Here is a 15,650-nt window from a genome sequence, read left to right as displayed (position 1 = left end):
GTGTCACAAAGCATAACACAGCTGTGTATACAGGTGAGCTTTCCCAAGCGCATCTTATTGTATACCAAAATGTTATAGCGTGTACATGTGAGCTTCTCTAAGCGCACGGTGGACGCATATAATTAAAACCCATATCGTGCATACAGGTGAGCTAATGGGCGCACCTTTAATGCAACAAACCTCAGTAGTGCGCGAAGCAGGGATGTCGAAGCTGTAAACTGACAACGTGGACGGCGGGGACCAGCCGGCCGTGTCACAATTGTCAAATGAGAAACCTCTAAGACCATGCCCATGCTCTAAGACAAGTGAGCATAATTGTCACGGGAGGTGATAACGTCAACGATCCATAAATAGCCTGTATTGACAGGTGCTCTAGTGAGTGATCTGTGACGCAGATGAACAGCTGATCGTCTGATGTACGTCAGACGTATGTGTCATACAGGACCTTGGACAGTTCCAGAGCGCTGTGCCTCGGGCACCGTCCGCATCTGAGAAATGACAGGCTTATGAATAAAGTGAATGGCCAGCCGTAAAAGCATGGTTCGCTGTTACCGCCGCCGTCCGCATCTGAGAGATGACAGGCTTGTGAATTAAATGAATGGTCGGTCGTAAAAGCGTGGTTCGCTGTTATCACGGCCACATAGATATAGGTAGGGGAGAGAGCCGCCGTGCCTCTGTAGTGAGGAGAAAAGTGTTCCCCCGGCGATTCGCGGGGGGTTTTGACTTTCAAATGTCACTAGACAGAATGGATCAGACTTTGCATAAGGACGCCTCGTGAAAGGGGTCCTAGCAGCTTGTGTCAATGTGTCATAAGGCACGTAATGTAGGTCGTGTCCCACGGATGCCATCTCCGCACGCCCATCGTAATGGGTTAATATTGGTAGTTTAAGCATGAGATGCGTATCACTCTGATTGAACATAGCTTATAAAGCGATGCAATGAGTTTATAAAGGAGATGACTCGTCAGCTTGTTCAGGGGGCGAGATCTCAGTCTGGTTCGGTAAATAATGAAACCACCGTAGATTGCCCGACCGCATTATCACAATAACACGGTCGAGAGTGCTGCAGTGCTAAATCATCCTCATAATGTACCGTATTCACAGTACAAGGTGATTTATATGAGACAAACGGCGTTCCACGCGCCGAAGGCTGATTGCCGTCGTAAAGCGTGTTCAACCCACAGCAAATGCTGGGCTAGCTCGTAATGACAGCACTTCATGCAGCCGTGTGTAACTTAAGCAAGCTTCCCGGCCGTCAGCTCGGGGCGGGACCTTTGCGTAGTCAAACTGAAGTGGACTTATGAACAGAATGCCACGATATTCAGCTTTCTGAGGCTCGTTAGAGGGGTACGTGTGCCCGTCTTAAACGAGATGCCGCGCGCGTCTGACTGTGCGCGCGCTTTAAGCTTTGAAACTTATTGTGGCGGGTAGCAAGCTCACTTGAGGTTGATATTACCCTTAATATCTCCGAGCATTGGAGCGGAGGTGTGAGCGTCTTCGGATACGCTAATATAAATCAGCTATATGGCCGAAAAACGTCATAAACCGCTTGGCTGTAAGCCTTTGAGTGGCCGTCCGGAGAGGGCGCGATTCAAACGCTTGGAGCCATGCAAAAGTCTGAGGCTGTCCTTCCTCTAGGAAGAGAGAATAACAGTCGTAAGACCGTGCTCGTTTGCGCCATCAGCATCGTAGCGGAGAAACTGAGGTGGGCTGCGAGCGAATTTGGCAGAAAGGTGTTAGAGACACCGTACAGTCGTGGGGTGTCAATACACAGTATATGGCCAAACCGGGGTCTTTTCGGCTAGCGTCGATAGAATTATGGACAGCGGACCGTGTGTGCGTATTACTGATTGCTTGTCAGTAAGGCGATAAAGTGTTTAGAGACACCGTACAACCGTGGGTGTCAATACACAGTATAGTAAGCACGGAAATTACTCTTTTAGAGGAATTAAATACCGTTCGCCACTATAGTGAGGTCGCATAGCCGACAGTATTACACAGTATGTTTGGATAAACAGCACACAGAAAACATTACAGGGCAGTCCAGCCGAGGCGCGACATAACCCCTTTTCTCCCAGACAGTTTCGTTCTCTGTTGATGCAGCTGTGCTGCGGAGACCAGAGCTCAGCCGTTCAGGTGCACAAGCCTCAGTAGTGACGGTGACCGAACGGCTCACGGAGCAGAGCAGTATGTCTAGGTGGTTTAATGTCAGACTGAACCCATCGCAGAGAGGAAGTCTGCCGTGAGGCCCGCGGTTTTGCCGTTTATTAAAAGGGCAGAAAAACCGGGTATATATATAAGAATGTACCAATATTCAGCGCACTGATATAGGACGGGACTGAATAAAGGGAGGTATTCGGGCCTCAGTATATTATAAACAAATTCGTTCTGCCTCTGATTCCGTCTAAACCAGAGAGAAATTACCAGGCAGACGAAAAATGAGCTATCTGAAGTGAGATCGGCTCAGGCCAGTAAAGCTCTATAATAAGTGTTTTAGCGCTCCAATAGAGGCGTGTCCGCCTTATCGAGCAGACGAATGAGATCGTGCCGCTCCAGGAGGGGAGGGGCATGAAGCTCTCTTATAATGAGTGTTCTTGGTGCTCCAATAGCGGCGAATCGGCCCTATCGAGCAGACGAATGAGATCGCGCCGCTCCAGAGGGGAGGGGCATGAAGCTCTGTAATCGTTGAACACTGGACAGCTGCATTTAGAGGCAGCGAGCCGTAATACCGCGTGCTAGCTAAGCCGTTAAGAGACCTCACCACTGTGGGGAAAGGAGCGAGGGACTCCGCGAGCGTGGAGCACGAGTGGCTGTGCTATGACAGAGACAGGGGCAGACCGCCCGTGTTTGCTTGTCGTATGCATCTATCCAGGTCTACGGTTCCCCGCTTGTTCATCTCAACAAGAGAGGAACGGCAGAGGGGAGCAGCAACACAGACAGAACAGCCATGCGTCGTGACGGTATCACCCGATGCACTCGGGGGATTAATATATGTGCCAGAGATCTCGCCACTGAATTTGAGAGGAGCGAAGGGACTCTGTAAGCATCAACGGTTGCGGTGTGACAGAACACAGGGGGGGTTAGTCCGTGTGTGCTTGTCTATGCATCCATCTAGTCTCATGGCTCGCCGTGTGTTCATCCCGGCGAGAGAGGAACAGCAGGGGGAGCACGAAACATGGATAAGACAACCAAAGCATAAGCGCGGTCCCGGCGTGGGAGGTGCCAGACCGGTAACGCGCTCGGAGGAAATTCATAGCAGAGAGGCTCACCGAGCCGCTGTGCTGGACGCTATTACAACAGCGCCTGCTCTTTTAGCTTATAGCTTTATATTAAAAATATTGATCTTACCGGGCGGCCGCAGGGGAGACCTCGTCAGGCGTGTCCGCTGCACAGGGCTCGTACCACGGCAAGCGAAGGCTATCTTCGGTTCTCGGCCGGAAAGCGGCAGGGGAAGACGCTAGACCTGGACTCTGCTATCTTCGGTTATCAGCCGGAAAACGGCAGGGGAAGACGCTAGGCCTGGACTCCGCTGCAGGGCTTTTGTCAACGGCGAGGTAAGGCTTCTTCTTTTCTTCGGAGCAGCGAGAGGTTCGCGCTGAAGGAGAAAATAATGAGCTGCTGACGATTGAACCGCGCTTATATAGGGACGCGTTCCTCCCGCGCGCGGGTTCAAACGTCATTGGTCTGTACTTTGTACAGACGTTAACCAATAGGCTTCAGTCACGGAGTAAACAGGAGTTTCCCCCATAGCGTCAGCTAACTGACGCAATGCGAAGTGAACCGTATTGAAAGGGAATCCTAGTTTTCCTCATTTACCTTGTACTTTGTGATCAACAAACAAACAAAATGATAATTTTGATGACATTGATAAACCTGTGGTGGTTTTCTGTGGCGGATAAGCCATCAAAATCTAATAATTTATGTGAGAGGCACTGAGGAGAAGAAAAAATGCTGGCTTCTGTCATGTTAACACATTGACCCCAGGGGGTGACAAACTTTACATTATTTTACTCGGAAATCAACGAAAACTATGCAGGACCAAAATATCGCTGTCAAAAAAGTTCAGCGACGACTTCCCAAGGATGACAGCAGAAATGACAGTGTTCTTAATATGACAAATTAAGTGTTTTGATTAATGCCATTAATGTTTATTTTTTAATCAGTGTATTCCACTAGTCAACTAAATGAATATAACATGGAAAAGATGAATGCACATTTGGAAGTTTAATGTAAGGGAAATGTCATTTTGGGCATTCTGTGATCTAATGTGATGTCATGTTGTTTTGGTATGTATTTATTTATACATTTTTGAAAACAAATTGATTAATGTTATTATAACCTAAAGATGCTATGTGAAAGTTTGTCACAAAAAATAGTGGTTTTCATCTTGTGACTTTCTTGGTATAGAAAACACGTTTTTACAAACTATAATACAAACTGCACGGTTCTTACAATGAACAAAAAAATAATCGTTGGTCAGCTGTTCTCTGAAAACTCTCTTATCAACTTTTCGTTAAAAGCTAGCTATTTTGCCGTCCTGAACACTTCCAGTTCTGTGACAGTTATCTGCATGTGGGTTGTCTGTCGCCGCTTGATCACGAGCATATAGTTAATTTTATAACTAAATATCATTTTTCAACTTAAAAAAATCAACAAAATACCAGATGTGAACATGTTATTACTTTCAAAAAAAAAAAAACAATTACAATTACATTACCGGTTCAAGTAGTGGGGGGCAGAGGGGCTGGGGGGCCGGTCAAAGGGGGGTGGCGGGCCTGATTCGCCCGCGGGCCTTAGTTTGGTGACCCATGGTATACATGTTTTATATCCGCTTTATGGTGGAGAACAGTTTTTCAACACACTTTTTTTTTACATATGAAAAGATGTTTTCATCCCAGTAATCCAATATTTCCATGAGTGTCTATGTCCACAAAAGCATCTGAACCAGGTAAACAGCTAACAGCAGCATGCACAAAACCCATAGGCATCCTGAGGATGTTCCATGATTTGCCCAACCCATACCCCCCAGGGCCCACTCGTATGCCTCTGGTGATAGTATGTGTAATGGCAATGATATATGTTGTGGTATTAACGAGTTTACACGTACATGAAATCGTAATATGGGTAATTTGTATATATTAATTTATGCGTATTTGGCGTGCTGTCCGGGGAGGGCTCCGAGCTCGGAATATGGCCTGAACCCAGAGAACCCCCCCCCCCCCAATCACTGAGAGAAGAACCCAGGCTATAGTGAGGTGAGGGGGTGGTGGAGGGATGCTGTTGAACTTGTTGCCGGATAGAGGTGAGAGACGGCTTTATATACCGGCCTTCTCTTCATTGATTGGTTGATTCCCTGAACGTGCGCCTCCCGAACTTTGTTAAAATAAAACTTCATTAAGTATTCATGATAAATCACCATTTATCTACAGAAAATGGTTTCAATCATCTTACAATCTCTCATGTAGAAAAAGCTGGGTCGAAAGTAACACAGCAATTTTCTCAGAGCCCTGACTACATTGGCATTCCAGACAGCATCTCTAGCATTCAACCATTAACCAAGCTAACAAATACTGGGCTATTTCTTCATCCTTTTCCAAAAGCTATTTTCGACCATGTACTACGTAAATTCCCAAAGCAGTATTTTTTTCTGTTTCATGTGTTACTGATCAATCTACAGTAAAGAATTATTATGTGTCTTAGTAAATTGAACTAAATAAAATTAGGAAAATTCTATTTAAAAAAAAAATTATTATTGTTTTTTAACCAAACTTTGCATAAAGAAAAATTATAAAGTAATTATATGAACACAGTATTGTGAAATTTCTACTTATTTTTATCATGTATAATTCACTTTAATTAAGAAGGAAATTAACTTTCATTGAAACTATACTGTGAATGATTTTAGTAGATATAACTAAGTGGACTTTCTGCTATTTGTGAAATTTTAAATTAAACGCTTTTTATGTGTTTTTAACTAAAAAGAAAGACTTGTTACTGCTTAATGTTCATTTATCTTTTAGATTTAGTAGAGTTTCTGTTTCTTTGAGTTTTGTTGTTACCATCATTCAGAAGAGTGGTGCTTCTATTTAGACAATAGGTGACACGATGAAAATCAATGAGCAAACTATGCAAATGCTAGTACTGAGACCAGTCTCTTTTTACTTGCGCATCATGTTGCATGTAATAAATATATAAAGAAAATAAAAAAAACTGTTAAAATCAGGAAGATTCCATTAAAGAGGTAACCCTTTAAAAGTACTTAAAAAATGTTTTGGTAACAATATTATACATTATATTTTTAAGTATATTAAAAATAATACACGCTCTCCCTAAAAATAGGTGGGTGATGTCAGTGCGTTTTCTCTCCCGTGCGCTCTAAACTGGCACTGCCTCCCTCCATCTCTCTAGTGCGCGTGCAAACGCCGGTATGCACATTTCTGGCACGCTGCTATTTTGCCAGGGTTCAGAGTTTTGACACATTTCTGTGTTGTTGGTGTGTGTATTATTTACAGTATATATTTATTTATAGAATAGTTTTCTTTCTGTTACGCATTACTTTACAGCGCGTGTCACCATTAACTCCAAAAACGAACCGGACCTTTTCGCGCGAGTTTCTCGGGTGCTCCAAACCAAGCGAGTGATCGGTGCTGTCGTGGGCATCGTCATGGTCGTGGCGCTGATCGTCGCGATCCCGCTTCTGCTCAAGACCTCTGTGATTTCAGCACACTATGAGATGATGGGCACCTGCCGGATGATCTGTGATCCATACAACGCCAAACCGAGCGCCACCGCGCTGGAGGTGATGCAGGACCTTAGCGTCATACCACCAGCTTTTGCTCAAGGGACTAGAGGCGAACCTGGGCGGCCGGGCAAACCTGGGCCGAGGGGTCCACCTGGGGAACCTGGCCCACCTGGTCCCAGGGGACCGCCTGGAGACTCCGGGAGACCTGGATTTACCGGAAGCACAACGGGGACGGCGCGGACCGAGACGGGAGACGTTGCCGCAGCATTAGGGAACGTCAAGATTGCGTTTTATGTCGGTCTTAAAAACCCTCACGAGGGCTACGAGGTGCTCCGGTTTGACGATGTAGTGACAAATGTAGGAAGTCACTACGACCCCACCACCGGGAAGTTCACGTGCCAAGTGTCCGGGATTTACTACTTTACCTATCATGTGCTGATGCGCGGAGGGGACGGCACGAGCATGTGGGCAGACCTCTGCAAAAACGGACAGGTATTCAATTCTTATAGTAGTAAGCTGTCTGCTGCCTGTCTCTTTTACTCGTGTTTTAACGAAATATGCTGAACAGCAAACTCGAACTTTACAACTGTAAGCGCGTCGGCTGGCTTAAACGTAATTGTGCGCTAAGGAACATCTTCTGTGATGTGATTGTACTTGCATATACGTTCTGTGTGTAAAACATATAATAAGCATTGTAAAACGCACGACTTTTTCTGTTTCTGATTAAATATCACCGCACAAAAATGCCCGAAGTAGCCTATTGATCTTTATGAACAAATATTATAATTTTATAAGTGAACATGCACTCATTTTAAACCACATTTTATGAATCAAACAAGACTTAATATTGTGCGTTTATTTGAACAGGTGCGCGCGAGCGCAATCGCGCAGGACGCAGATCAGAACTACGATTACGCGAGTAACAGCGTCGTCCTGCATCTGGACTCTGGCGATGAGATATATGTCAAACTGGACGGAGGAAAAGCGCACGGAGGAAACAACAACAAATACAGCACTTTCTCCGGCTTCATTCTCTATCCAGACTGACCTCAGAAATGCTCCAATGACTTGATTTTCCGGGACTTTATTGTCGTTGCTGTCTGTACTAGGTTGGGAGTATAAGAATTATCTGTACTCTGCGCCTTTGTGACAAATTATCCCTTTCTTTTTAAAGACTTGCATCAGGATATCAGACGTAAACATTATTAGCCATTATTTATTGTTTTAGCTGTGTTTGCACAAATTAAATAATTTTCTTGTCATTATATGCTATATGCTGTTCTGAAGTCGTTTCATATATAAGTAGGGATATTATTACTTTGGTCTGTCACTGGGGTCATTAAGTTATGTGAACAAAATATATTTTTAAACATTTGAGCACCTTGGATAAATCCCTGCACTGTTTAAGCTTGTTTAAATGTTATTTTCATAAATACAGTGGTCATATATACTGTCAAAACTCTTTGTTTTAAACATATGGGTTAAATGAAGAGAATAATAATGTGTTTTCATTTTCTAATCCAATAACAAGTGTGTGTGTATTTTAATGAAGTGTTGTCACTCAGCATGGGACTTCACTTTTGACCTTATTCAGGTTCTTCTGAGACATCCAGCAGCACCAATACAGATAATAGACTGTGCATACCAAACATCACAAGCACCACCAGAGAGAATTTATAAACAGAAAATGATGTTTTAGAGCAATCGTCTATATGAAGTGTTAATCTTAAATAATATAAACCTGACACTATACTGGTGTGCTTGTTAATCATAAATGAAAAAGTTTTTGCAGGTGAAATTAAATTATTCAGACGGTTTCAATTACGCTTACGACAGATAAATAAACATAGTCAAACAAAATGAAGTAGTCTGTTAATCCATCAGACATTTGGCTATACACACTTTACTCACCTGATAGTATGCAAATAAATGAACAGTCAAATGAGTTGTAAGACATTTTTGAAGTTTTGTTTTGCTATAACAAATTCATAAAGGTCAAAACATCAATAATAATCTCTCAAACATGTTTAGCCAACACACGTAAAAAAATGACACTGTGGGGTGTTTTATACGTTGCTCTCTACTAGCCCTTTAAAAACTGATGAAGAAGTCTTTGATAATGAAGAAGATAACAGCAGAATTATTTTAGGATCCCCATCTAAAATATTAAAGAGCATGACTGACGGTGTGTTTGAACATGATAAACCTTCAAAAATCTTTGATGATCTGATCCCTGTGATGGTGTGAAGAGACACAGCTGTTCGTTATGGGGTGAAAGACAAAAAGCCAAGGGCTCGCATCACTTTCTCAGTTCCCTTGTTACTCTTTAAAGTAAACACACAGGAGCAGCTGGACAGTCAGTGCTCCAGTTATTATATGACATCATTTAAGCCTTTCCGTCACAGTGACTTTATTTCATCATTAGATCACAGTGTCTTATGATCACAACTCATCTGTAAAAAACACAGCTTACTGAAGTCACGTGTGTTTTTCAGACTCAATTCTGTTAACCAGCAGACAGATATTGAAGCTTTGGCCTGGGTTGCTTTTCTCAGGGACACTTTCAGAAAAGTGATGTTTTTTTCTGTTTAGTATCAGGACTCCAGGAAAAACGAAATAGCAGAAAGAAAAACGTAACATGAGGAAATGCACAGTATTTATTATATCCCCAATCATTGGTTTTTAACGCTGGTGCATCTGAGATTTCAAACATGTAACATAACATTCAAGAAGTCATTATATTTTTGCAGCTGTTAAAGCATCTTTGTCAAAAGGTCTCACTTTATATTAGCTATTTTCAACTACTATGCACTTAGACAGAAAATTTATTCAGTGTGTAGATTGTGTATATAAATATATTAGGGGAGAGCGGGGCACAACCTAACGCTTTTTGGTTTTAGCTCATTGTTAAAAAAAAATTGAGTTTGATTCATTATTTGTTTACACAAGCAACACACACATCTCTGCTACAAATGAACATTTGAAGTTTGTTTCTAGTACCATTCTTGGACAATTACACCAAACGTGACAGAAGTGCAAACGTTACAACTTACACCATAGGTGGGGTTAATTGTAACAGGCAGGGGGTTAGTTGTAACACTCGCTAAAAATTAAGTTTGCAGGCAAATATTTCAATACTATTTTGTCTATATACTTGAAGTGGATATTATTTATATATCTGTCTATAATAGACAAGGATCCACACTGTATTTATTCATCCAGCAATTTATTTCATTATGATTTCAATCTTTGACTTGACCTTATTCAATCAATATTAAAGATATGAACAAAAATACATACACATGATTTTTGGTAAGACAGGCACATTTATTTTGTTGGCAGCCAGCAATCATTCGTGTGTAGCCTATTTATAACAACGGCAAGAATTACACTAACGTTAGCGGTTTTCATATCGTAAGTGCTGAGGGGTTAACACAGCATTACAATTAACCCCGCTGGGTCAAAATATTTTCAAGCCCACCAAAAAAGTTGCTAAAAGCTGCAGACATATTTCAAAACAATGCTATGTTTTAGTTAACAAGACACTGATTAATATGACAAAGCATTAGATTTGGTATCTTACACACCCAAAACATATGATGAAAAAATCTACTTACATGCCACCAAAACACTGGTTCATCAATAACTCTCTGGAAAAACATACCTTTCCAATAATTTGTGGGAGATCGCCTTTTGGCAGCGTGCAAAAATACCAGAAAAACAAAACGCTCAACCTTGTGCAACAATGTAAACAGTCCGTGTTACAATAACCCCGCATACCTTTTGCCCCTGTCCACCTACTAATATTTAAAGTATTTGCATGTCATTTCTTGAGCCATCTCTAACCCTACCCTGAATAACACTACAATAGGTACAATGTATTAAATGCTTTTTCTCATGTAAATAAACAGTACACTCTCAAAAAGAAAAAAAAAGGTTACAAAAATGGTCCATATAGCTGTCACTCAGGGGCGGACTGGCCATCTGGCAAACCGGGCAGTTTCCTGGTGGGCCGACGTACTTTTTGGGCCGTTACATCTCATACTATATTTGTCTGAGCAGCCCAGTTAGCGTCTTTTTTTCTAGACAGACACAAATCTTTTCTGCGGCAGCAGGACCTTCAACTCGCGTCGCTGGTGATGATGATGACGATGATGGTGGCGGTGGTGGCACTGGCAGCACCAGCACGCAAAGTCTCAGTGAGGAGAGGGAGAGAGACGAGGGAGAAGTGAGTGTAGTGACTGCGGTAAGCAGAACTGCTTTCAAAACACAAGTTTAGATGGATACCCCTTGATAAAACTGAGTCAAGAACACAAAATATGGTGATAAAGCTGCAATAAAATAATTGCACTCTTTGCTCTGTGACTACGAGAGTGTATCTGATTTGTAGATTTTTCGTTGATTGTCTGTTTCAAAACGTATAATTTCTCTTCAAGCAAAATCAAACAATCCGGGAGATCTGCTTACAGAAAAGATATGTTTATTGTATAACAACACACTTGACAGATAATGTTAAAAATCTCTATTACTGTAATCACACAAGTTTTCTTCAGTGAATGTAGTGAATACTTTCCTGTAAGTAATGCAAGTAATAATCAGTTTTCAATATAACTGTAAGCAGCACTTGTATTTTGTAATAAGTCAGCAATCCAATGGCAAATTTTGCCAATTGCATGAAGCTTGTTTTATGATTCATAAGGGTGGATTATACAGTTTTATTGCATTAATAAATAACACGTTCTAGAAGTGTTTGTTGTGTCAACTCTCACTCTTTTCTACCTGCTATTAAATGGGTTTAGTGCTTTTATGGAATTGGAGTTGCTATTGCTATACATATTTAAAGGCGTGCAAAGATGGGTGGTATTTGTAATTATACACTGCAAAAAATGATTTTCAAGAAAAAAAATTCTTAATATTCTTGTTTTCAGTAAAAATATCTAAACATTCTTAAAATAAGATGGTTTTTCTTGACTAGCAAAATGACCCAAGAAAATAAGTCTAGTTTTTAGACCAAACATTTTAAATTTAAGTGATTTTGTGCATAAAACAAGCAAAAACAAATCTGCCAATGGGGTAAGCACATTTTTCTTGCATGTAGTGTTTAATGCACAAAATCAATTAAATTTGATATTTTTGGTCTAAAAACTAGACTTATTTTCTTGGGTCGTTTTGTTCATCAAGAAAAAGCATCTTAATTTTAGAATTTTTAGATATTTTTACTGAAAACAAGACAAAAATACTAAGAAACATTTTTCTTGAAAATCAATTTTTGCAGTGTATGTGTCACGAAACATGAGAGGAAGCAAATGCAAGTTAAGAGTTTTATTGAAAACAGAGTGAAATGAATAATGCGAGCAGCTGAGCGGGTGACACAGGCAGTTGAGGTGGCCAGCGTGAAGACAGTGAAACTCCAGTGTGATATCCAAATCCAAATCCAAAACACGATCACGAACACGAGAGCAGGAACACACAGCACGAGACCTCACCAACAGCTAGACATCCGAAACGATCTGACAAAGAACACGAGAACTGAATGAGTATAAATAGGTGAGTTGATGAGCTGCAGCTGGAGCGAGTGATGATCATCAGGTGCGCTGGAGGTAAGTGCCAAACACACCCACACACACAGACACCACTACACAACACAGCCATGTGAATCAGAAGGAAACAATGTATTCATAAACCGTGACAGTACCCCTCCTCTTAGGAACGCCGCCTGGCGTTCCCAGACTCCTTTACCTGTCGATTGAATTCCTCGATAAGAGAGTGATCCAATATGTCCCGAGCAGGAACCCAACTTCTCTCCTCCGGACCGTAACCTTCCCAATCCACCAAGTACTGAAATCCGCGTCCCCTCCGCCTAGAGTCCAGAATACGATTTACCGAATACGTGGTCTCCCCATCTACGAGACGAGGCGGGGGGGGAACCGGGGCAGGCGGATTAAGGCGTGACAAAAACACAGGTTTAATTTTGGAAATATGGAAGGCGGGATGAACTCTCCTGTACGCAGGAGGAAGACTAAGGCGGACAGTCACTGGATTAATGATTTTAGTGACCTTGAACGGGCCAATGAATTTGGGAGCTAACTTATTAGAAACGGATCGGAGAGGAATATTCTTGGTAGAAAGCCACACTCTTTGACCAACGACGTATCTCGGAGGCCTAGACCGGTGGCGATCGGCTTTGGCCTTGGTGCGCTCCCGCACCTGGAGTAAAACCTCACGGGTTCTAGTCCAGGTACGACGACACCTCTGAACAAACGCGTGAGCAGAGGGGACCGTAACTTCGGACTCCAGACTGGGAAAAACAGGTGGTTGGTAACCTACACTACACTGAAACGGCGATAGGCCCGTAGATGATACCGGTAAAGAATTGTGGGCGTACTCCACCATAGAGAGCTGTTGACTCCAGGATAAGTATTCTTGACCGTGATGTTGTTCAACCCTCGGTAGTCAATACAAGGTCGCAGGGTACCATCCTTCTTCCCCACAAAAAAGAACCCCGCCCCCGCCGGAGAAGAGGAAGGGCGGATGAACCCGTTTGCTAGAGAATCAGAAATGTATTTCTCCATAGCCTCCCTTTCGGGAATCGAAAGTGAATATAACTTGCCTTTAGGCGGAGACTTACCTGACATTAACTCAATAGCACAGTCATAGGGACGGTGCGGAGGGAGAGAAGCAGCACGAGACTTACTGAACACTTCCTTCAGGTCGTGGTACTCCGCGGGCACGTTAGATAAATCCACTGCCTCCTCCTGAAACACAGACAGAGGCACAGACGAACAAGCAGAAACAAGACAAGACTCATGACACTTAACACTCCAAGCACACACTGAATTAGTCTGCCAGTCCACTTTGGGGTTGTGTAATGTTAGCCAGGGATGTCCGAGTACAACAGGAGCCAAAGGTGTATCCAGAATGTAAAATGAGATAGCTTCAGTGTGATTGCCCGAGGTGATGAGTGTGATTTCCTCAGTGACAGAAATAATGGTGGGAAGATCTTGTCCGTTGAGTGCATGAACTGAAATCTGACGTGAGAGAGGTCTGAAGGGAATCTGGTGTTTGACAGCAAATGAACGGTCCATGAAATTACCTTCTGCCCCTGAATCCACCAGTGCTCGACAATCGTGATGACGTGCTGACCACCTCAGTCTCACCGGGAGGAACGTAGATGTAGATGAGGACTTTTCGGCTGAGACCCCGCCCGATAGTAGCCTCGAATTTACTACCGGGCTGGACCTTTTACGGGACAGTTGTAGGCAAAGTGACCAGTTCCACCGCAATATAAACAAAGGCCCTGGGACCTCCGCCGCTCCTTTTCCTCCCGGGAGAGTCGGGCTCGACCCACCTGCATGGGCTCGGGATCGTAGACAGGGCTGACCACGTCTCCACCAGTGACTCGAACTTCCTCCGTTCTGCTGATACCGGAGCTGGGTTTGACTCTGCGATTCATACGAGTCAACCGGGAGTCGACTCTTAAGGCCAGTTCAATGAGTCCGTTGAGTGTAGTTGGTAACTCCGTGGTGTAGATCTCCCGATGGACGCGGTCAGCCAACCCATGCAGGAACATGTCCCACTGCGCCTCCTCATTCCAATGACACTCAGCAGCAAGAGTTCTGAACTCAATCGAATAATCAGAAACTGACCTCTCTCCTTGCTTCAACTCCGCCAGTAGACGAGCCGCTTCCCTACCAGCGAGAGCCCGATCGAAGACTCGCTTCATCTCTTCTGATAGTGTCTGGAATGAGGCGCAGCATGGATCCTGGTTCTCCCACACCGCCGTTCCCCAGAGCGCCGCCTTACCCGTCAAAAGGGTTAACACAAACGCCACCTTGGTCTGTTCGTTGTTGAAGGTTCTAGGTTGCAAAGAGAAATGCATTGAGCAACGTGTTAGAAATGCTCTACAAAAATTCGGCTCACCAGCGTAAGATTCGGGAATCGGTAGGCGGGGCTCCGAGGACGTGTTGTTATCCGGTGGTATGGGTTGAACAGGCGGTGTGGGCGGCGCAGTGGGCATCTGAAGTTGTTGAAATTGTTGGGTGAGCTCCGATACCTGTGCCACCAACGCCTGAACAGCACGACCAGTCTCACAAAGATTACGTTCTTGAGACTCCATTCGTCTATTGCTGCGATTGAAGAACTCCTCCATGGATGTAATATTTGAACTCGCTGCTTCCATGATGTGGTCAGATCGTTCTGTCACGAAACATGAGAGGAAGCAAATGCAAGTTAAGAGTTTTATTGAAAACAGAGTGAAATGAATAATGCGAGCAGCTGAGCGGGTGACACAGGCAGTTGAGGTGGCCAGCGTGAAGACAGTGAAACTCCAGTGTGATATCCAAATCCAAATCCAAAACACGATCACGAACACGAGAGCAGGAACACGGAAGACAGGAACACACAGCACGAGACCTCACCAACAGCTAGACATCCGGAACGATCTGACAAAGAACACGAGAACTGAATGAGTATAAATAGGTGAGTTGATGAGCTGCAGCTGGAGCGAGTGATGATCATCAGGTGCGCTGGAGGTAAGTGCCAAACACACCCACACACACAGACACCACTACACAACACAGCCATGTGAATCAGAAGGAAACAATGTATTCATAAACCGTGACAGTATGTAGTGTGGGCCAGTTTGGGCCAAAATGCCAGGGCCGAATTTTTGTCCCAGTCCAGCCCTGCTGTCACTGGAGCAGTTTTTTCAAAAAGTACACATTTGTACATAAAGAGGTCATAATAGTACATCAGAGGTATAGGTACCAAAGAGTGCATGTTAGTACCTCTATCTAAATGAAACATATTAGGACCTTTTTAAAAGGTAGCGTTGCAGATTTGGTGTATTTCTGACCATTTGTTCTGACAGTAGTCATCTAAAATAAATCAATATTTGTTATGAAATCTGC

At 43.4% G+C, this 15,650-nt stretch overlaps 1 protein-coding gene across 1 annotated transcript; it reads left to right on the top strand.

Moving 5' to 3' along the window:
* The first annotated feature begins 6,427 nt into the window (after positions 1–6,427).
* On the top strand, positions 6,428–8,464 carry c1ql2 (complement component 1, q subcomponent-like 2). Its single transcript, XM_065293358.1, has 2 exons — positions 6,428–7,233; positions 7,609–8,464. The coding sequence occupies exons 1-2, from the start codon at positions 6,664–6,666 to the stop codon at positions 7,786–7,788; spliced, it is 750 nt and encodes a 249-aa protein (XP_065149430.1). The 5' UTR covers positions 6,428–6,663; the 3' UTR covers positions 7,789–8,464.
* Positions 8,465–15,650: the final 7,186 nt, after the last annotated feature.

Source organism: Paramisgurnus dabryanus, chromosome 15, assembly GCF_030506205.2.
Source record: "Paramisgurnus dabryanus chromosome 15, PD_genome_1.1, whole genome shotgun sequence".
NCBI classification, from domain to species: Eukaryota; Metazoa; Chordata; class Actinopteri; order Cypriniformes; family Cobitidae; genus Paramisgurnus; species Paramisgurnus dabryanus.
Note: the sequence above shows the minus strand (reverse complement) of the source record. Positions and strands in the feature narration are given on the sequence as shown.

Bases quoted from the DNA above. Each gene is read 5' to 3' on its own strand.
- c1ql2 (XM_065293358.1), top strand. From the start codon at position 6,664: ATGGTCGTGGCGCTGATCGTCGCGATCCCGCTTCTGCTCAAGACCTCT. The intron at 7,234-7,608 runs GTATTCAATTCT...TTATTTGAACAG, and splicing joins ACCTCTGCAAAAACGGACAG to GTGCGCGCGAGCGCAATCGC.